A 21,607-nucleotide genomic window follows, 5' to 3' on the forward strand; every position below is an offset into this window, starting at 1 on the left:
CATACCAAAACAGGCTGAAATTTAAAGCGGTCTTTTTTTAAATGTACACAATTTCACAGCATTATTCCAACCTCATAATGTGGAAATATATATAAAAACAGAAAAATTGACTTTTTGACTGCACTGGGCCTTTAAGTACACATGAAGCAAGAACAGATGGAGATGGCCGAACGTCATTTAATTGGCTAATAAGTCTATTGCACATATTGTACTACTTGTACTCGTCCAAGTCAGTGCAGCACCTCTAGCAAGTTTTAATTTGAGTTTATTCAATTGATATTAATAAAGGTTGTGCAAATTTCAGTTGATCTTTCAGAGAGAGCAGAACTCTCAGAAGTTACGAGTGGGGGAAAACGTGCCACTAGTCATGAACACTCCATCAGAACATTACTGATCAATAAGCCATGGGTTGCACCACGTCAGAAGAAACCTATTCCTTGAGGACAACTCAACTAGTCACCGTAATGTTTCAGATCGTCTCTGACCTTTCTGGACAGTAAGGGGAAGTACCAGTCTCTGCCCTTTTTGGTGACTTAACGACTTGGCGGCGATCTTTCACTGGACCCTGAAACCCAAGCAGGGCAATAACCTGCCCCGCAGCTGCAAGCCCATGTCATACTCATCACATTACCACACGTGGACAGACAGGCGGACAGACAGACACCGTGACTCAATGTACCCCACACGCCCACCCAGAATCTGTCTGACACCAACAGCACGCTGTGCCAGAATACACAAACACTGCCACCTAGGGCCCGAAAAGCTCACTGCATAGTGTCAATACAGAAATAATGTACTGAAATTGTTTTTTTTTTTTACAGCCTAACTCAAACAAGGCAGAGCGGTTTGATTATGTGAGTATCCTTTAAGATTTCAGACTTCTGACACATCTTACTAGTAACAATGTACATGTTATACACTGAGTGTACAAAACATTAAGAACACCTTCCTAATATTGAGTTGCACCCCCTTTTGCCATCTGAACAGCCTCAATTTGTCGGGGCATGGACTCTACAAGGTGTTGAAAGTGTTCCACAGGGACGCTGGCCCTTGTTGACTCCAATGCTTCCCACAGTTGTGTCAAGTTGGCTGGATGTCCTTTGGGTGGTGGACAATTTTTGATAAAAACAGTAAACTGTTGAGCATGAAAAACCCAGCAGTGTTGCAGTTCTTGACACAAACGTTTGCGCCTAGCACCTACTACCATACCCCATACCCTGTTAAAAAGGCACTTATTTTTCCTTCACCCTCTGAATGGCACACATACACAATCAATGTCTCAATTGTTTCCAGGTTTAAAAATCCTCCTTTAACCTGACCACTCCCCTTCATCTACACTGATTTGAAGTGGATTTAACAAGTGACATCAGTAAGGGATCATAGCTTTCACCTAGATTCACCTGGTCAGTCTATGTCATGGGAGGAGCAGTTGTTCTTAACGTTTTGTACACTCTGTGTATTCTTTCATCTCACAACGGACACATCTTTTATCGTAGGTAATGGAATACTTAAAGAAGATGGCCGGCACAGAGTATGTGGGCTTCAGCAATGCTACGTGAGTGTCGAATTGAATGTTATAATATGCAAATGCAATTATCCAATGTTGCAGCCCATGCAGTAACTTCATTTTGTGGTGCGATAAACTGCTTGTGATATGTATTTGCCTTCACAGTTTCCAGTCAGAGAAAGAGACCGGAGATAGGAATTTTGCTATCGGTTACTACCTGAAGGAGAAAAAAGTGAGTCTGGGTGTTTGAGCTTCACGGAGTCTTACCAATAGTTATACCAATTCCTAAACTCTTAGACTATGAGTTATCAACAAAAAAAAATATTTATTTATTTGTCACATACACATGGTTAGCAGATGTTAATGCGAGTGTAGCGAAATGCTTGTGCTTCTAGTTCCGACAATGCAGTAATAACCAACGCGTAATCTAACCTAACAATTCCACAACTACAACCGTATACACACAAGTGTAAAGGGATAAAGAATATGTACATAAAGATATATGAATGAGTGATGGTACAGAACGGCATAGGCAAGATGCAGTAGATGGTATCGAGTACAGTATATACATATGAGATGAGTAATGTAGGGTATGTAAACATTATTGGGGCGGTAAGCAAATTGGAGTGGGTCTAGGGTGTCAGATAAGCTGGAGGTGATATGGTCCTTGACTAGTCTCTCAAAGCACTTCATGATGACGGAAGTGAGTGCTACGGGGTGGTAGTCGTTTAGTTCAGTTACTTTAGCTTTCTTGGGAACAGGAACAATGGTGGCCCTCTTGAAGCATGTGGGGAGAGCAGACTGGGGTAAGGATTAATTGAATATGTCCGTAAACACACGTTGATTGTGATCTAAGTTAACTGTTGATTGTGATCTAAAACTGTGGCCTCTCTCTCATTTTACCTGACAGTGCTTTCCTAAGAATGCAGATATGATTGCAGCCCTCGACTTCTACTTCCAGGTGAGACTCATTTTTTAAGAAGTTTGCTGTTGAATCCAAGAAGGTCTGCGCTGTAGTGCGATGGAAAATTGGAAGGTGATTTTCGATTGAACCTACATATGCAGTGTTTACCATGAATGCAGTCTCTGCGAACGCGGGAACATTGCCTTTAAATTTCAATCGCGCTACAGCGCAGATCTTCAGCGCTACGGATTGAATCTGTCTCCGACTTTCTGTCCCTGGTGGAAACACTCTGTATTCGACTAAAGTACTACCCTCTACAGCAAACCAGAGGTCTTAACTATTCTCTGTTTTCCTCTCAGCTGTGCTCCATCGAGGTGACGTGTGAGTCAGGCAGTGTCATGGCTGCCACACTGGCCAACGGGGGCATCTGTCCAATCACAGGCGAGCAGGTGTTGAGTGCGGAGGCCGTTCGGAACACCCTGAGCCTCATGCATTCCTGTGGAATGTACGACTTCTCTGGCCAGTTTGCTTTCCATGTGAGTTATTGAGAAACAGAGGTCAGAGGTCAATGACTCGAGGTGGCCTTATCCTACTATACAGTATGTGGTCAATTAGAAAATTCCCCTTTATCTCAGATGTGCCATATTTCTTTCACCTATCCTATGTTGTCAGATGAGTAGTTAAATGAGAGGAGACACGTTATTGCTATTGTCAGAATGTATTGCTATTGTTTTTTTGTTACTGTTACTGTTTATTTGTTTTTTACCGTCTTGGTGTGATGCCTTGGTGGGGTTGGGTGGGATAGGAGGGATGGGTGCCGTGGGTGTGGGTTGATGTAAGGACTGGGGATGTTGTATTGTTTACAATGTCTCTATGTTCCCAACTGAATTGTATTGCTTTTTTTTTGAAGACAGGAATGAATCTATTTGAGACTATTTGAGATACACCTGGCTGGTTATAAGTGTACTGCTAACCTTCATTTCGCCTGTTCTTTTCCCCAGGTGGGTTTACCTGCCAAGTCTGGCGTTTCTGGTGCAGTACTGCTGGTGGTCCCTAATGTCATGGGAATAATGTGTTGGTCTCCTCCGTTAGACCGTGTTGGAAATAGTGTCCGAGGCATTCACTTCTGTCAGGTACACAGACGAGAAGAATTCCAATAACCTATGACTTACGTTTTTGTCAAACCCAGCAGTCGATATTTATTCTCGGTGATGGCCTTGTTTTTTTGTTGTTGTCTTTTTACATTTAGAAAGTATACTTTGTAACTGTATGAGACATTGTAGAAATGGAAGATTCAAGTAGAATAGAACGTTGAATAGTAGAGTAATCGGTCATTTTCCTGTCTGTATTGACCCCTTCTATCTGCTGATTGATCAGGAGCTGGTTTCTCTCTTCAACTTCCATAACTATGACAACCTGAGACACTTTGCAAGGAAGCTGGACCCTCGCAGACAATCACTTGATGATAGGGTAAGTAAGGGATAGAGTACACACTAAATACTTTTACATTTTTTTCTTATTTTAACCTTTTAAACTCTCTGGAAAATTCATGTTTTCTGTTGTCTCCTTTACAACACTTGAAAACCTCTATGCTTCAATAGCCTTCTTCTACGTTGATCGCCCATCATTGAGATGTCTTCTTCTGCCCCCCTCAGAACAGGTCAGTGGTGAACCTGATGTTTGCAGCTTACAGTGGAGATGTCTCTGCCCTGAGGAGGTAAAGCCGGAATCCTGGGAGACTAGTTATATAAATTCAATCCATCATAGTCGGTCCTAATGATTTATAAGAAATTTTTAAGTTTGCCATAACCAACGGCTGGGCGCCAGACAGACAAGAAGAAACTTGTGAAATTATTTCCATAATACATTTAAATGCATGTTCTGCATGGAACAGACGACCCCTCGTATCAAATCAATTTCGGTTAACTTCAATATCATCACTGTAGAGCTTTTCAGAAAGTCATTTGTCTCGAATCCCTTATCTCTTCGTCTCGGCCATCTGTCATTCCAATTAACCTTTTGCTATACTCTTCTTTTCTTCCTTCTCTCGCTCCTGTCCTCCCCCCAGGTTTGCTCTCTCAGCTGTGGACATGGAAGAGAAAGACTACGATTCTCGTACAGCCCTCCACGTGGCGTCAGCTGAAGGTGACCCTGTAATTTGTCATGATAATACTGTACTCCCACATAACATGTGCTTCAACCTTATCGTTCACATTTGGAATTCAAGTGTGGCTGATATGGTTGAATTGGAGTGGATGGCTTCGCTGTGTGGACCACAGATATGTGAATGCATCACTGGTGGGTTGCACAAACGCATTGCCGTATATTGAAGTTGAATTCTTCCTTCCCATTTTATTCAGGTAATGTGGAAGCGGTGATCTTCCTAACAGGGACGTGTCAAGTGAACCCTCATATAAAGGACAGGTAGGGACACCATTGCCTCTGCCTGACACTTTTAATAACTCACACGTCTCTGAGAAATGTTCCATAATAAAGGCCATTTTTGGCATGGATAATAGAGTGCCCAGATCATTAAAATCACTCTGCTACACCAGAATAGTTCAGGGCTAGAGTGATATCTTCAACGGAGTCTCATTGTGTCACTTGTTTCCTTTTGCCTCGCACCACATTTGCCTCTGTAGCTGTACGCCCGTTTCAAAGCTTTTTCCTGGCCGCTCATTATCTTTCTCTGTGTCATCAGGTGGGGAAACACACCCCTGGATGACGCCAGGCAGTTTGGTCGGGACGGGGTGGTGTCGGTCCTGACAGACTACCAGCGACTGTACCCATGCAGTAGTGAGTCCCAGTCAGAAACCGAAGACCAGAGAAAGTTAAGACATGTTGAAGGTGGTGGTTTAAGCCAGACGGACCGGACGTGTCTGACCATATGAAATGCGGCCATTTCGTGCCATTTAGCGAAGAGGTGTAAGCGTAGTATATTTGATAGGGTCACACGTCACTGTGTCTAAAGGCTGGGGTTCGCCGCAGCATATCGCACTCCGCTGTGAGAGATTGTGCTGGCCCCAAGCACACTTTCTTTGTCCACATTGCTGCACATAAGCTTCAGGAGTCTTCAGGAGTGGACAGCATCAATGTAATACTGTTTCATGTTGACATGGGCACCAACAAGTGATCAGATGCTCATTCAGGTGAACTTGGCAGTTTTTTAAATTTGTAAGTACACATACACACACATTGTCCTTACTCGTCACTTAAAAATGCCAGTGTGATGCACATTTTATGTGTATATGCTGCCTGGTATGTGACCAGTGTTTGAAATGTATTTATTTATACAATAGTGATGGTTAAATTATGTATGAAGCTACAACATTAGTATTTAATTAGTGGATTTTATGCCATTATACATACATTATAACTGCATAACGCACACAGCATTGTTACGTTACATATTGGCAGGTTATAAATATACTGTACAAATCTAGAAATATATTAAGTAGGAAAGTATATATTAATCTACCTCAGTAGGACGTTTCATAGGCAGGTCAGAAGATATGAGTGAACTATGACCCATGGATCGTGAGGATGAGGTATTTGACAATAATTTTGCTTCTGGTCTTTTCTCCTCTTTGGTGCGAATACTAATTGGCCCAACATAAGAGAAACACAACTGTTACGTAACTATAGAAATGGCATGTCTAAATGGGATCTTTTGAGTGACTGGGACTGATGAATATTCATGTATGACAGTGTCCCATCGGCATTTTCTTTTTAAACATGTACATGAATCTGAGTCAGATGACTGTTGTTTTTGATATGTATAAAAACCAAAGACGCACACACCCAGGGGTTTCTTACTGGGATTAAGTGATGCTGTTCTACAGACTGCTTCCTCAGGTTATTAAACTGTCAATGTTAGCTCGCTGCTGTAAATAAACGAGTGAAAATGTGTAACGTTTTTATTTTATTTCAGCATACAATCTCAGCACACAATTGGATTATATCAAAAGGTTAAAAAATGCATGTTTTTGGTTTAATTCCAAGTTTGACAAGGTAGTGGAGGATGTCAAGACATTAAGCAATAGTAATAACAGCAACATTCCCAGCACTTAATGATCTCTTGTTACACACAGGATGGCTACATATTGTTGCCATTTTATTTCACATTAAAAAAAAGAGAACAGAGGTAACAAAAACACAATTTATTGTGCTGGGTCTGTATGGCAGTGAAATTGCAGATTGGATCAACTCCTTGCTTCCCCCATTGAAAATAAACTTCAAGCTTTACATTCGGATGGAGAATATTGGATGGAGAATATTGCTCTTCATGGGAGATTTGAAAGACATGTTCAAGTGCTGCCTGCTGTAAGTGTTCAGTTTACAAAAATTAATGCACTTCGCCGCTCCTGGCCCCCTCTCGCCTTGCCATCAAAGCCATCCACCTGCCTGCCATATTGTCACCAGAGTCCAGAAATCCTCCTGCTTCACTTCAAGCCTTCAGGCTCCTCCAGACCTGAGTGTGTAAGCAGCTCTCCATCCCACAAGCCAAACGCTGGGCAGAGAGGCCCCCTGAATGTGACCCTCATGCTGTGAATCACCTTGGCCTTTGGGATATCCACCAGGCCTATAAGGCCGGCCTCATAGTCTAACAGGATGCCCACGCGATCAGGCTTACCCACCAGAGGCACCGGCACCCTCTGGTTGGTTGTCATGGCGAACCACTTGCGCTGGACATAGCCGAACACCCAGGAGGAGCGGTTGGTGCCTACGCAGTCGTCCCGTGACATCGCCGCCTCGGCAACGCCTAAACGGAACTCTGACGACTTCTTCACTGTCACCTCCCAGTAGTGGCGGCCGCCTGTGATTCGCCCGTCTCCGAACACCACGGCCCAATCACGGAAGCGCTCAGGGTTCTGTTGGACATGGCTGGGGTCTAGGCCCAGGATGCGATAGATGACACCTGTGTCCTTCTTAAAGAGGTCCAGACTGCTGTGGGCTGTCCTGTCGTCCAACTTAAACTGCACGTCTATAGAGAGAAACAGAATAGAGAGCAAAAATTATTCATAGATATTGGCAACTGCAGAACGTTCTCTAGAGGGGCAAATACATATGCATGGTGAAAGTGGAGACATACATGACTTAATTAAGACATGTTAAAACGTTGTGATTTACCAGCAAATCGATTTAAGCTACTAAGGTAAGAAAGCCGAAATGCAGTTTACTAGTCCGTCCAACATGATGTAACCAAACTTTTCAAAGCTTGTAAACTTGGTGAAATGTCAGATTTCAAAACGAAAGTTAATTTACGCATGGAAACTTACACGTTAAGAATTACAACACAAGCAGCTGGTCACGAGCGCGGTCAGAATTCTTATTATGCAATCTCCCCTGCTCTGACCTCTAGTTTGCTATGAGCTGAAACTAAGGCAAAGGGCGCCTCACTCAGTGTCCACACGCAGTTCAAATTTCTACTCACTATTGCCTGCCGTTTGGGTAATATACCATCTTATCGCTGGAAGAAGTGTCCCACGTGTTTGTCTGCGGGACAATGCGCCCATAACTCGTCCTGCCAAGCGACAATATTGTCCCAAGCCAAGGGGCATCGCCATCTTTACTCACACAACAAAGCTATTTCCTTCTTGGTAAATCTTCAAACTATGATTCTTGCTAAATGGCGCCATCTACGGCACCGGAGAATGGATTGAACATGCCATACTGGACTTAATTTACAATTGAAACCTGGTTAGGCGCTGTCCATGGTCCTTATTTGACTGGCGAAGTAACACTCAACACGTGGGCTATGTCCCGTGGTAGGACCTACAATTAGTTGTTTTAGATTATAGAGTACCACAGTAGGAGTCATAATACCCATAAAACCTAACGGTCAAACAGGAAATGGTTCCAATCTTTTTTCCAGCATTCATTTTTCCTATAGGGGATTTTATATAATCCTGGCGTGATGTTTTGATAACTGTGTAAATCTCTCTAGGAAGTGACTTATAGAGATATTCGCCTGTATTTACTCCCCCAAAATTAAATGCTAATTAGCTGATAATTTGGTTATCATAAACAACTACAAATGCCATGATGATCTGGAAGAGCATTCCGAATCGAGGCAAAGGTAACAATCTCTGGATTAACTATCTAATGTTAGATAGATGTAGTAATGAATAAATTGGCTACATTTCTTTAAACTGACTATTCTGTGAACTATCTTGTGCAAGTTTTAAACTGACACAATATCAGTAAGCAAAGGTGTCAGCTGGAGATGACGTGCAGCTTGCAGAGATTTGTAGATTTGCATGATGTCTACTTTGATGCTGATTAGCAGTTTCGAATCTGAGAGGAAATAAAGGCAAATATATATTGATTAAAGTCACCTTGTCCGAGAGAGATTTACATGGTTATCAAAACGTCACGCCAGGGTAAACCTCCACGAAACGCAGCCCTTATGTAACGGCCGTTGGTGGAAGAAGGTGAGGACCAAGGTGCAGCGTGGTACGTGTTCATATTGTTTAATAGGAATAGAACACTGAAAATACAAAAAACAACAAAGTGAACGAACGAAACCGAAACAGTTCTGTCTGGTGCAGAATACAAACACTCAACAGAAAACAACTTCCCACAAAACCCACGTGGGCAAGAACTACCGGAGTATGGTTCTCAATCGGAGACAACGATAGACCATACCTGGCCAAAAACAAAGAAATACAAAAACATACAAAAAGGAACATTGAATGCCCACCCTAGTCACACCCTGGCCTTACCAAAATAGAGAATAAAAGCCTCTCCATGGTCAGGGCGTGACACCTTATTTTAAGAGTTTCTAAAATCCCCAGTGGGAAAAAGTCATGGCGGAAAAATGACTGGAACCATTTCCCTGTTTGACTGCTAGGGTTTATGGGTATTATGAGACTTCCACGGTGGGGCTCTATTATGGCTCTGGCTATGTTGTTTTAAATGTTTGTTTCGTCATCTTACAGCCAACACATCAACATGAAATAGATTTTTTTTGACAACCATGCGTCACGAAGGGGGACAGGTGTTTCATTCAATGAAAAGAGGAAGATAACTATTGGCTTAATATAGACCTAATTGTTTTCTTGGTGTGAGGAAATTGTCTTTATTTTTAAGAATATTCAGCCAGTCAATGACTTACAGGTGACAGAAGAGCCCCCAAAAACTTGTAATGTAGGGCAATGTCTAACCTTAGGCTACTTTGAATACAGAAATAGCTAGACTGTATTTCATTTTGAAATTCAAGCACCTAGTCCAAATGTCGATAGAGGTAGCTAGGACTGTCCCTTGATACTTTATACCAGTGTCAAGTGAAACACTAATTTAGCGAGGCTTTAAAAAGTGCTTGTCCATATCCCTTAGAGACTCTCGCATATTTAATGACACATAATATATATTTGGTTATATTAGTAAGACCTGAATTACTCCCACGTTACATTCATTTTTCATGCATAAACAGTGCCTTCAGAAAGTATTCAGACTCCTTTCCTTGTTCCATATTTGGTTGTTACAGCCTGAATTCAAAATGTTTTGTCACCATCTACACACAATACCCCATAATGACAAAGTGAAAACCTGTTTTTAGAAATGTTTGCAAATGTATTGAAAATGAAATACCGAAATATCAAATTTACACAAGTATTCACACCCCTGAGTCAATGCATGTTGGAATCACATTTGGCAGCAATTACAGCTGTGAGACTTTCTGGGTAAGTCACTAAGATCCTTATACACCTGCATTGAACAATATTTGTACATTATCCTTTAAAAAAATGTCAAGCTCAGTCAAGTTGGTTGATGATCATTGCTAGACAGCCATTTTCAAGTCTTGCCATCGATTTTCAAGCCGATTTAAGTCAAAACTGTAACTCGGGCACTCAGGAACATTCAATGTTGTCTTGGTAAGCAACTCCAGCGTACATTTGGCCTTGTGTTTTAGGTTATTGTCCTGCTGAAAGGTTAATTTGTCTCCCAGTGTCTGTTGGAAAGCAGACTGAATCAGGTTTTCCTCTAGGATTTTGACTGTGCTTAGCTCTATTTCGTTGATTTTTATCATTAAAAAAACTCCCTAGTCCTTGCCAATGACAAGCATACCATAACATGATGCAGCCACCACCATGCTTGAAAATATGAAGAGTGGCGTGTTGTATTGGATTTACCCAAAACATAACACTTTGTATTCAGGACATGAAGTTAATTTCTTTGCCAAATATTTCTAGTTTGTACAGGCTTCCTTCTTTTCACTCTGTCACTTAGATGAGTATTGTGGGGTAACTTCAATGTTGTTGATCCATCCTCAGTTTTTCTCCAATCACAGCCATTAAACTCAGTGACTGTTTCAAACTCTTGTAACTGTTTCAAAGTTACCATTGGCCTCATGGTGAAATCGCTGAGCTGTTGTCTTCCTCTCTAGCAACTGAGTTTGAAGGATGCCTGTATCTCTGCAGTGAATGGGTGTAGTTAATAACTTCACCATGCTCAAAGGGTTATTCAATGTCTGCTTTTTTAAACCCATCTTCCCAGTGGCGGTTCTACCTTGTATGGCTCCCTCCCTATTATTGCACACAAGAGTCCATGTCTACTGCTGTATTTATTTAGGCTTGCCATAGAACATGGGTTGAATACTTATTGACAAGACATTTCAGCGTTTCATTTTTATTTACATTTGTAAACGTTTCGAAAAACATAATTCCACTTTGACATGTTGGGCTATTGTGTATAGGCCCGTGACAAAAAATATATATAAATGTAATACATTTTAAATTCGGGCTATAACACAACAAAATGTTGAACACTTCCTGTAGGCACTGTGCCCGTTGGGGGCTAAATGTGTCTTGGTTTATTGATGAACACGCATACAATACATACAATGTAGGCCTACAGTTGATCTCTTTAGTGCATATAGCGTTAGAGAGAGAGTGATGAAAATGATGATATGGCGGGTGCGTTCTTTTGCGTTCTCCTATCATCTGTTTGCATGAGAGTTAATTTAGATCACAACTGCATGCCACAGTTCACACCTCTCAGTGTGGCGCAGGACTTGTCCTCTCGCTTGCACTCTGCTCTCACTGCGAGTGCTAGACAAATATGCACGAAGAAAAAAAACGCTCACGAGTCACGACCGACCAATGCAACAGCGAAGCCCTCAGTCCCACAGAACATCCCCTCGGACCTCTCCCTGCGGATATAACCGCGGTTCTGCCAAAAGACAGACACAAAGGAACGACGGATATGAATTCGTTTTCAACAGGGAGCTGAAGCTGGACCGTCAACACGGATGAGCCCTGTCTCACTCACTCCTCTTCATGCCTCCATGGCGTGCGTTTCCCCTTTTTTTTCAGTCAACAATTAATCAGAGACCAACGCTCGATGACCGAACGTGGTCCATATCTTTCACAGCTGTAACTGCTTTACGCAATTTGAGATCGGCTACCTGGACTTGACAAGACCGGACAGAAGCAGTGTTTCCGAAAACCGTCCAACGATCAAGACTTTTCTTGCGGAAAAGAGAAGCATTTTGGTGACTCATAGGCTACTCTTGAATTATTAGCTTTATGTTGACTCTTACTGAGAATTCATGCGCGCCTTGACTTCAATGTGGGACTCCTGCGTTTTTTGCATTCCGCCTTTTGGATGGTGATAACCACGCGACAGAAAATCCCGCGCTGGTTTCCCGCACGTTCTGGCAGTTAGTCGTTAAATAGCTATTACTTGCCTATTGCCAGGTGTATCGGAGATGCCACAGGTGCATGGTATGGATTTTATATGAAGCAGATGCTCAAAGTAACATATTATTCAGTGTACGAAATTGAACGAGTACATGATTCTGTAGCGTGTGTTTTTTTTATCAGCTTGGATAGATAGTTGAATACGGCTGTGAGGCGAAGTAATTTACCCGCCTTCTGAACTGCAAACAACTTCAATGTCCCTCCGCATTCTGTATAGCTATTAACCCAGGCTCTAACACAATGGACCTCAAAGTAGAATCAGAAGAAATGGACTGCAAAAAGCCACCCGCTATTGAAGTTTTTGCGCACAACTCAACGCTGCACGGAATTTCGCACATCTTCACCTATGAGCGAGTCTGCGTCAAGCGCTGTCTATGGGTTGTGTTCTTCCTGGGCTCCTTGACTTTATTAATGTTTGTGTGCGTGGACCGTATACACTTCTACCTGGAGTATCCGCACGTCACCAAACTGGACGAGATCTCGACCCCGATGATGGTGTTCCCCGCTGTCACGTTCTGCAACCTAAACTTTTTCCGCTTCAGTCACGTGACACGCAATGACCTGTACCACGCAGGGGAGCTACTCGCGCTGCTCAACCAGAGGTGCGTTGAACGTGTGACAAAATGTGGATTTGCAGTGGCACTCGATTCCCTATAAAATGTACTACGTTACGTTTTGTCTGGAGCCCTGAAATGGTACCTTATGCTCATGTGGCCCTGGATCAAACTACAGAGGGAATATGGTGCCATTACAGATGCAGCCAAACATTTGAATTTATAACCATAGATCAGAGTCATAGTCGGGCAGTAGCCCTAGTTCCCTCAAAGGATTTGGTTCCCTTCGACTAATAATCCCATTCAGACTGTTTTGCTATGTGTGCCTAAAGAAGAGGATATGCAGTGTAGAGAGAGGTGTGCCACGTGATCTCCTGTGCAGAGCACAGTGCACACAGCTGTCACCAGTAGCCACCAGTTTGGTGTAAGATGTGTACGTTCAATTCAACAGTGCTGTACTGCAGGCCTATATTGTTAGCTTATTGACTTACAGATCCTCTCTGTGAGACATTCAGCCTTTACAATAGTCATGACAAGTCAGAGGCAGAACCGAATCAGTCATAAGTGAGACGAATGGGGAAGCTGGCAAGGTGCTCCGTCGTCTGTAACGGTGTTTGTGGCTCACATCCTCAGGATGCACTTTTTTCTCTCACTCCGATGCTTTGATTTCCTTACTGTTGGTGAGTCATGCCAGCCAGCCCCGCTTAGAGAGGAAGCCCTGATTTGTCTGGCCTTGGATGGATGAGCCGAGAGGGCTTTACTGTCACAAAACCCTGGAGAAGAGCAGCAGCAGCAGCTGTGAGAGGACGGTATTACCGCCTCGCTCACTGGTGCACAGCTCCGTGCCATCTCCAAGTTGGGGTAATGTGTGGGGGGTTAAGACGCTAGAGACAGACGTTGCTTTGCTCTGATTAACAGGAGCCAAAATGAAACCATATTTGTAAAGAATGCATTTGGCAGACTGCACTCCACAGTCTTTACTAAGTATTGTAATATTAGTCCCTGCATTCCATCAAACCCTTGGGATTCGTTATTACCCAATTCCACATCCGACACTCCTAAAGGGTTCTTCAGCTGTCCCCATAGAAAGCGTTCTACCTGGAACCAAAAATGATTCTTCAAAGGGTTCTCATATGGGGATAGGCAAAGAACCCTTTTAGGTTCAAGATACAACCTTTTTCCTAAGAGTGTATGGTTCCTTGTTGTTTCTACCAGGGATGACAGATAAGGTATAGTTGTCTGAAATGAAAATGGTTTATATTGTACACACTGTACAGTGTGCGATGAAACATTGGCTTTCTAAGAGTGGGAGCAGGGAGTGGAGGAGGTGTATCATATTTCCATGCAGACAAGAGTTTGACTAATACCTGCCTGAGACTGTGTGATTAACACACTGCTATCCCCATGGCGTTTTGATTTGATTTGATAAGGATCCCCATTGGCAACAGCCTAGTCTAACTGTGGCCTGACACGTAGTGAAAGAGACATCACAGACAACAATGCTTTACGCTTTACATACAAAAACATAAATGTATGAACATCACAGACTTGAAAAAAAAAGAAGAGAGACAACTAAAAACTGCACACAATTAAATAAGAACAACACAACTGAAGAATAATAATGTGTGGGTGTGTGTGTATGGTGTCAGTATCGTCTCGCAAATGTCAGTGCTGATGGCTGATGAGACGATCACAGCAGGCACGTCTGGCTCTCCATCCCTCCCTGTTTGATCGTGTTGCTGCCCGCCGGGCTCTGCAGCAACAGCTGATGCATTTCACCGACACACACAGCGTCTGAGGTGGAGCTACGGGAAAGACACAAGTGGTGGCAGGAAGAGGAAGGACTATCACTGGACAGAGGGAAAAATGACAGCAGAGAGACCGAGAAAAACCACGAGGGAGGGGAGCGAAGGGATATAGAATGAGGGAGCGGAGCGAAGGGATAGAATGAGGGAGTGGAGCGAAGGGATAGAATGAGGGAGTGGAGCGAAGGGATAGAATGAGGGAGTGGAGCGAAGGGATATAGAATGAGGGAGTGGAGCGAAGGGATAGAATGAGGGAGTGGAGCGAAGGGATAGAATGAGGGAGTGGAGCGAAGGGATAGAATGACGGAGTGGAGCGAAGGGATAGAATGAGGGAGTGGAGCGAAGGGATATAGAATGAGGGAGTGGAGCGAAGGGATATAGAATGAGGGAGTGGAGCGAAGGGATAGAATGAGGGAGGGGAGCGAAGTGATAGAATGAGGGAGTGGAGCGAAGGGATAGAATGAGGGAGCGGAGCGAAGGGATAGAATGAGGGAGGGGAGCGAAGTGATAGAATGAGGGAGTGGAGCGAAGGGATAGAATGAGGGAGCGGAGCGAAGGGATAGAATGAGGGAGTGGAGCGAAGGGATATAGAATGAGGGAGTGGAGCGAAGGGATAGAATGAGGGAGTGGAGCGAAGGGATATAGAATGAGGGAGTGGAGCGAAGGGATAGAATGAGGGAGTGGAGCGAAGGGATAGAATGAGGGAGTGGAGCGAAGGGATAGAATGAGGGAGAAGGTGAGAGATGGCTGTCGAAAGTGGGAGAGAAACACAAGAACTGACATAATTAGGGAATGTAAAAGAGGAAATCCAAAATAGTATGTTATAGGGCCCCGTAGGCACCAATGGGTTTGGTGGTCTGGTTTTCATTCAGGGGGAAACGTCCCATTTCATAATTTATGACAATTCCACACAGTCACTAGAACTGGCATTTACGTCATGGTGGTATGACTGATGAATGCTTTGTACAATGTACCATCTGGTACAGGTTTCTGCTTCTTGATTGAAATGGTCAGTCTTTGTGAATTAAGCTTTATGAATGAATACTTGTCTCCTTGTCCTCATTCTCAGGGGAAGAAACGTGTGTCACATTATCAAGAGGCCGCATTTCCAAGTAGTATCACATGACAGCAGACCCAGTAGCTGTTTGAAATGGTAGGCCGACATTATATCATCACGTGGGCACTTGTTCTGAGGCTACGTTTATGTTGTTATGTTAAACTCATAGTCTTCAGGAAAGAAAAACGCTTGAGAGATTAGATTAAAAAAATATTTTTAAAAGGCAAGCTTTTCGTTTCCCAAGAGGGAGAATTTAAGAATTCTGTTTCCAAAAAGTATGAACTTTGTCCATTCAGGGAGTCAGTTAGAATGGCTGCTTAGTAGAGAGGGAAATATCAGGTTTTCTTCCCCATTTCCACAACTTTAAAACCACTTGACTTGTTTGGAGAATTAGAGTCGGTGCTTATTCACTTATCCTGTCTCCCATGGTGGAGAGGCAATGTGGTTATTCCCTCATTTGTTAAACCCTCATCCAGAAATGAAAGTGCTGGTGGTGTGAAATCCAATTGAGCGACTCTCTCGCTCTCTCTGTCTCGCTCTCTCTCTCTCCCCCTTCCTCCCTCCCCACACCACCTCCAGTGTTTGCCATGGCTGCTCTGGGGAAATGTCTCGTGGCGGGATATTAAAACTCCATCCATACTGTGGGAAAAGTGTCAGCTCGTACTGATTCTGTCAGGCTTGTGTGCGTTTGGGATTTTTATCTCATAAGTGCACACTTGACAGCTTTATCCACTGCAGCAACATTGGGGAGCAAAGGCCTCAACTCAATTAAGTCCTCCTTTAATCAATGGAAGGCTCTGTTTGAGATGGCACTTAGCAACAGCCATAGAGAACATCTAAATTGGATCAGATAGGTACCTTCTGAGGTACTGTGCCGTACTCTCACCTCATCGGCATAATGAACCAAATATGAGAGGTGGAATAGTAGATGGGTAATTCAATGTTTAATGGCTTTCAGTTTGATGAGTCTGGTTTTCTATTAAACTTAGTTTACTCAGGTGATTTGATGGCTCTGTAACCCCTAGACTTTTTTAAATTTATTTTTTACATAGATTGGCCACAGACTTTAATGCAGCACACTTATTTTATGAGAATCATTGTGTGCCTGTTTACACTCTGCCAAGACCAATTGTTCCAGATCCCACATCGGACTAAAAACCCCTTCTTATATATTTATTTATTTTTTAAATCACGCTCATTCCTTTAACGTTTTGACGTGTTTGGTGATGCCATGTTGTGATAGCACAACACGGCACCACCAAGTCAATATGGAGCGTGCCAGTGGACGTTATGCTGCTATTTATTCATGCTGGGCAGCAGGCAGACATCATGGTCAGATTTAGCCGGCCTCTCCGTTGCTCTATTACAAGAAGATCTCCCACTGATTATGTTGTGTGCAGTGAGTGGGTAGACTCTCCCTTCCCACTCTGTGACTTATTATTGTGTGGATGGAAGGAAAACATACACACATGAACACACATGCTTGTGCAAACACACATGCACAATCCAGCTCGCATGGACACCCACAGACGCACACGCACAACCACACACACACGCACAGTGTGTGTGCGTGTGTCTATGTGTGTGAGTGAGTGAGTGCATGGGTGCTAAGGTGCGGAGAGTCAGTGCAGGTGGTCAGTGCAGCTCAAGTGTTCAGCAGTCTGATGTGTTGCAGATATAAACTGTCTCTGAGCCTGTTGATATCAGACCTTGTGTTCCGATACCGTCTGTTTGGCGGTAAGGGAGTGAACAGCTCGTGGCTGGGCTGTGTGTGGGGTTCTTGATGATGCTGCAGGTCTTTCTCAGACACCTTTTCAAGTAGATGTCCTGGATGGGTGGGAACATGGCCAAAGGGAAGACAGTTTGTTTTCCCAAGAGTTGGTGGACTTCACTTCTTATTAGTAAACCGAACCTAAAGGGATTCACAATACATTTTTTCAATGTAAATCGCAATGTGACATTGTCTAAACCCCCCCCCCCGCAAAAAATTTTTTTTATTATTATTTGTGTTATGCCATTTCCATAAATGTGAGAATGGCTACATCTTATTCTTAAAAGCTCACGTCTGCCCAAGCTAATTGCCATGCTTTCAAACATGTCTTTTTTTGTGGGAAGAGTAATAGCAGGAGGAAGGGCATCAATTGGCCTACTTTTGAATAAGGAACAATTAAGTTTGTGACTAAACTATTTTGAATTCCTTCCTTCCTTCTCTCTCTCTCTATCTATCTCTCTAGATATGAAATTAGGGATACCCACCTGGTGGAGGACAGTGTTCTGGAGGCCCTGAAGGACAAAGCTGACTTCCACAACTTCAAGCCCCGCCCATTCAACATGCGCGAGTTCTATGACCGCACAGGACATGACATCAAGGACATGTTGCTGGCGTGTCACTTCCGAGGGGCCGAGTGCAGAGCCGAGGACTTCCAAGTGGTAAGTTACCCGAGGGCCTTGGATCATCTTTCAAGACAATCGTTGTGTTTATGTACCAAAGACACAAAAAAACAACAGCAACTACTACTAATGCTCTCAAAAGCGGTATGACACAGTATGTGCATCTCTGCTCTGCTTCCTGAGTCTGTTTGTAGTACATCTGACTGCAACTCAAAGTCAAAATTGACCTATATCACAATATATTTCTCTTCATATCTAATTTAATGCTGTAATGAGCGTGGTGGCTCTACTGTGCTCCACTGTGCTGTTTGACTCAACCAGGCAGGAATGCCCTCTTGTGATCACCCACCATGCCCACAGCTGATGTTTGAGAGCTTTGGCAACAAACAGAATCCCTTTTCGTAATGTGTTTGTTAATCTATTCAGACACTGTTTGTAGTGTAATCCCTCAAACTCAGGTTGGAAGCTAGTCTTTTATCTTTCATTATTTGGGATTTTCCCCCCCCCCCGTCAAAACAAGAGAGAGGCTGGCGCGGCATGCTGCGTGGAGCTATCCTCAGAGACTTGGTGTTCAAAGCTGCATGTGGGAAGTAGATGTGGAATATGCGGTAGAGATGGGATGAAAGATTCATGTTTAAGGGAGACTGTGGGATACTGTATGTAATGGACGACATATGTGGCTGGCACTGTAAACGTTTGTTTTGTAATTTACTGCAGCTAGCTGATGCAACTTCATCATAGGGTCGCTGGTGGACTTAGCATTAGGCAGAAGAGGCCATTTCCTTAGGCCTCCCATTATCAAGGGGTCTCGTGAGCTGGGCATATACAAATATACAGTGGCAAGAAAAAGTGAATGTGAACCTTTTGGAAATGCCTGGATTTCTGCATAAAATTGGTCATAAAAGATGATCTGATCTTCAGCTAGGTCACAACAATAGACAAACACAGTCTTCTTAAACTGATAACACACAAACAATTACACATTTTCATGTCTTTGTTGAACACACCGTGTACACATTCACAGTGCAGGGTGGGAAAAGTATGTGAACCCTTGTAATAACTGGTTGACCCTCCTTTGACAGGAATAACCTCAACCAAACCTCAACCAAACGTTTTTTCAGCAACAGTGCTGAACTTTCTCCATTTATAGACAACTTGTCTTACCGTGGACTGATGAACATCAAGGCTTTTGGAGATACCTTTGTAACCCTTTCCAGCTTTATGCAAGTCTACAATTCTTAATCTTAGGTCTTCTGAGATCTCTTTTGTTCGAGACATGGTTCACATCAGACAATGCTTCTTGTGAATAGCAAACTCAAAATGTGTGAGTGTTTTTTATTGGGCAGGGCAGCTCTAACCAACATCTCCAAACTCGTCTCATTGATTGGACTCCAGGTTAGCTGACTCCTGACTCCAATTAGCTTTTGGAGAAGTCATTAGCCTAGGGGTTCACACACTTTCCCTACCTTCACTGTAAATGTTTAAATGATCTATTCAATATAGACAAGAAAAATACAATAATCTGTGTGTTATTAGTTTAAGCACACTATGTTTGTCTATTGTTTTGACTTAGATGAAGATCAGATCAAATTTGATGACCATTTTATGCAGAAATCGAGGTAATTCCAAAGGGTTCACATAATTTTTCTTGACACTGTAAAAAATGGTTTCATATTTTTTTTCACGGGGCGCTGTTGGAAGCCAAGGGATATAGAACGTGATTCCCTATCGCCCCTGAGTTAGTGACCAAATGTATATATTTAACCTTACAAAATGGTATATATATTTATGTTTGGTCAGGCGTCTTGAAGAGACCTCTAAACAATTCAGATCAAGTCTGAGAAATGTACGTTTGTAATGTCGACTACCTGGCCAAAAGAACGGAATCTGCAAGAGCAGGCCGCAGCAAGCCCGCACCCTCTGCTGATTCACCTCACCACCGGATGCTACGGCTAATATCGGGCCCACCGGAACACTGATTGTGGAGCTGCTACAATCCGTGATGGGCAGCCTCAAAATGGACTCTCTCTACCAATCTCAGGTCAGAGATATCAATGGTCAAAGACAAGCTTAAAAAAAATCTATTTGGAGTATACAGAATATGCTCGACGCACATGGAGCAGCCTGATTGGAGCTGGAGCGCGGTGCTACAGACCACAGCTCTCGCATTAGCGAGCTAGAGGCTAACGTTGGCTCAACAACTAGGGTGGCATACCTCGATAATAGATGCAAAGATATGGAAAGTAGAATGCAGAGGAACAACATTCGTCTTCTGGAAATACCGGAGGGAGTGGACGGCCCAAGACTGACAGAGTTCATGGCCCAGCTGCTTCAGGAGCTGCTCGGCCTGGAGGAGAAGCCGTTGCTAGACCTGGCCCACCGCACCCTGCGTAGTCGGACCCCGGGATGGAAAACCCCCCGCGACCATTTGTCATCGGGGCGCATTTCTTTCACGTCCGCAATGACATACTGAGGAGATCGGGAGAAGCATCTCCCCTCCTCTGCAAGGGTAAAAGAGTCTCAGTATTTGCGGACTACACCATGGCTGTGGCTAAGAAGGGGGCTAGCTTCGGAGCTGTGAAGCGCCAGCTACGCACCTGCCCGGGCATGAAGTTCGGCCTCATCTACCCAGTGGTTCTTAGACTGATTTTACCGGATGGCTCCATGCACAGATTCGAGGACCCGGCTCTAGCGGCAGATTTCATCAACAAGAACGTGAAAGCGGCTGTTGTACCGCATGGTGTAGAAATAATGGTTGGTTAGCTGGTCTTGTTAGCAGGCTGGCAGACTGGTTGGCTAGCAAAGCCAACTTTGCTGGGTTCATTGACACTTGAATGTCATTCTTTTTTTCCTTTTCATTTCCAACCCATGTTGGTGAGTATACAGTTGACTCCCAACTACTGTATAATGTGATATAATGCAGATATGCCTATATATATTCTTTATTCCACTCACATTGTTGCTTTTTATTTGTATCATTACTATTTTATTTTGATCTAAGCCGCCTCCTAATGTCAACATCTGGCTGTTTTCATGGTTCAGTCGCAGTTTTACCACTTTGATTGCGATTAAACCTCTCTTAACCGAGGTTAGGTTTCCTTAGACTCTACTGGGGACCAATCTATGCATGTTTGGTTTACTCTGGTTAAATGGTCACACATCTCAGGTAGCACAGAGTAAGAGTTATCATGCTTTGCTCTAAACCTTTTTTGTATTTCGGGTTTTGCTTGCATCTCAGTTGAGGAGATGCTTCGGCGAGGGGGGTGTGTGAGGGAAGGTTTATTTTATTTTATTTGTGCTCTTAGGGTCAACTAAGATCTTTAGTTTACATTGTCATTTACATTGTACATCATCTCTCTCTGATGACATGACTCAGCCTAGTGTAGCCCATCCAGCTGGAGAGAAAGGTTTGAATTCCGGCTTTAAACTTCTTCACAACAGTATCTCGGACCTGCTTGGTGTGTTCCTTGTTCTTCACGATGCTCTCTGCGCTTTTAACGGACCTCTGAGACTATCACAGTGCAGGTGCATTTATACGGAGACTTGATTACACACAGGTGGATTGTATTTATCATCATTAGTCATTTAGGTCAACATTGGATCATTCAGAGATCCTCACTGATCCTCACTCTCTTCTGGAGAGAGTTTGCTGCACTGAAAGTAAAGGGGCTGAATAATTTTGCAC

At 43.4% G+C, this 21,607-nt stretch overlaps 3 protein-coding genes across 5 annotated transcripts in view; 2 read left to right on the forward strand and 1 right to left on the reverse strand.

The window, feature by feature from the left end:
• Positions 1 to 6,306, forward strand: part of LOC135504616 (glutaminase liver isoform, mitochondrial-like) — a 29,157-nt gene extending 22,851 nt beyond the window's left edge. For 2 of the 3 annotated variants that reach the window (XM_064923342.1, XM_064923340.1), the window contains 11 exons: positions 822 to 854; positions 1,497 to 1,555; positions 1,673 to 1,739; positions 2,418 to 2,468; positions 2,771 to 2,947; positions 3,413 to 3,544; positions 3,789 to 3,881; positions 4,067 to 4,128; positions 4,480 to 4,556; positions 4,772 to 4,835; positions 5,113 to 6,306. In XM_064923342.1, coding sequence (XP_064779414.1) covers positions 822 to 854; positions 1,497 to 1,555; positions 1,673 to 1,739; positions 2,418 to 2,468; positions 2,771 to 2,947; positions 3,413 to 3,544; positions 3,789 to 3,881; positions 4,067 to 4,128; positions 4,480 to 4,556; positions 4,772 to 4,835; positions 5,113 to 5,302 — 1,005 coding nt within the window. In that variant the 3' untranslated portion in view covers positions 5,303 to 6,306. Of the gene's footprint in view, positions 1 to 821; positions 855 to 1,293; positions 1,370 to 1,496; positions 1,556 to 1,672; positions 1,740 to 2,417; positions 2,469 to 2,770; positions 2,948 to 3,412; positions 3,545 to 3,788; positions 3,882 to 4,066; positions 4,129 to 4,479; positions 4,557 to 4,771; positions 4,836 to 5,112 lie in introns of all 3 variants that reach the window. The other variant, XM_064923341.1, reaches the window with a different exon arrangement.
• Positions 6,307 to 6,313: 7 nt separating this feature from the next.
• Positions 6,314 to 7,996, reverse strand: LOC135504617 (SPRY domain-containing protein 4-like). Its single transcript, XM_064923343.1, has 2 exons — positions 7,846 to 7,996; positions 6,314 to 7,395 (listed from the first exon to the last, which is right to left on the reverse strand). The coding sequence occupies exons 1-2, from the start codon at positions 7,976 to 7,978 to the stop codon at positions 6,854 to 6,856; spliced, it is 675 nt and encodes a 224-aa protein (XP_064779415.1). The 5' UTR covers positions 7,979 to 7,996; the 3' UTR covers positions 6,314 to 6,853.
• A 3,561-nt stretch (positions 7,997 to 11,557) lies between these two features.
• The window catches only part of LOC135504618 (acid-sensing ion channel 1-like), an 81,006-nt gene continuing 70,956 nt past the window's right edge, over positions 11,558 to 21,607 (forward strand). The window contains exons 1-2 of the mRNA XM_064923344.1: positions 11,558 to 12,717; positions 17,766 to 17,961. Coding sequence (XP_064779416.1) covers positions 12,356 to 12,717; positions 17,766 to 17,961 — 558 coding nt within the window. The 5' untranslated portion in view covers positions 11,558 to 12,355. The remainder of the gene's footprint in view (positions 12,718 to 17,765; positions 17,962 to 21,607) is intronic.

The sequence above is a fragment of the Oncorhynchus masou genome, chromosome 18 (assembly GCF_036934945.1).
Source record: "Oncorhynchus masou masou isolate Uvic2021 chromosome 18, UVic_Omas_1.1, whole genome shotgun sequence".
NCBI lineage: Eukaryota > Metazoa > Chordata > Actinopteri > Salmoniformes > Salmonidae > Oncorhynchus > Oncorhynchus masou.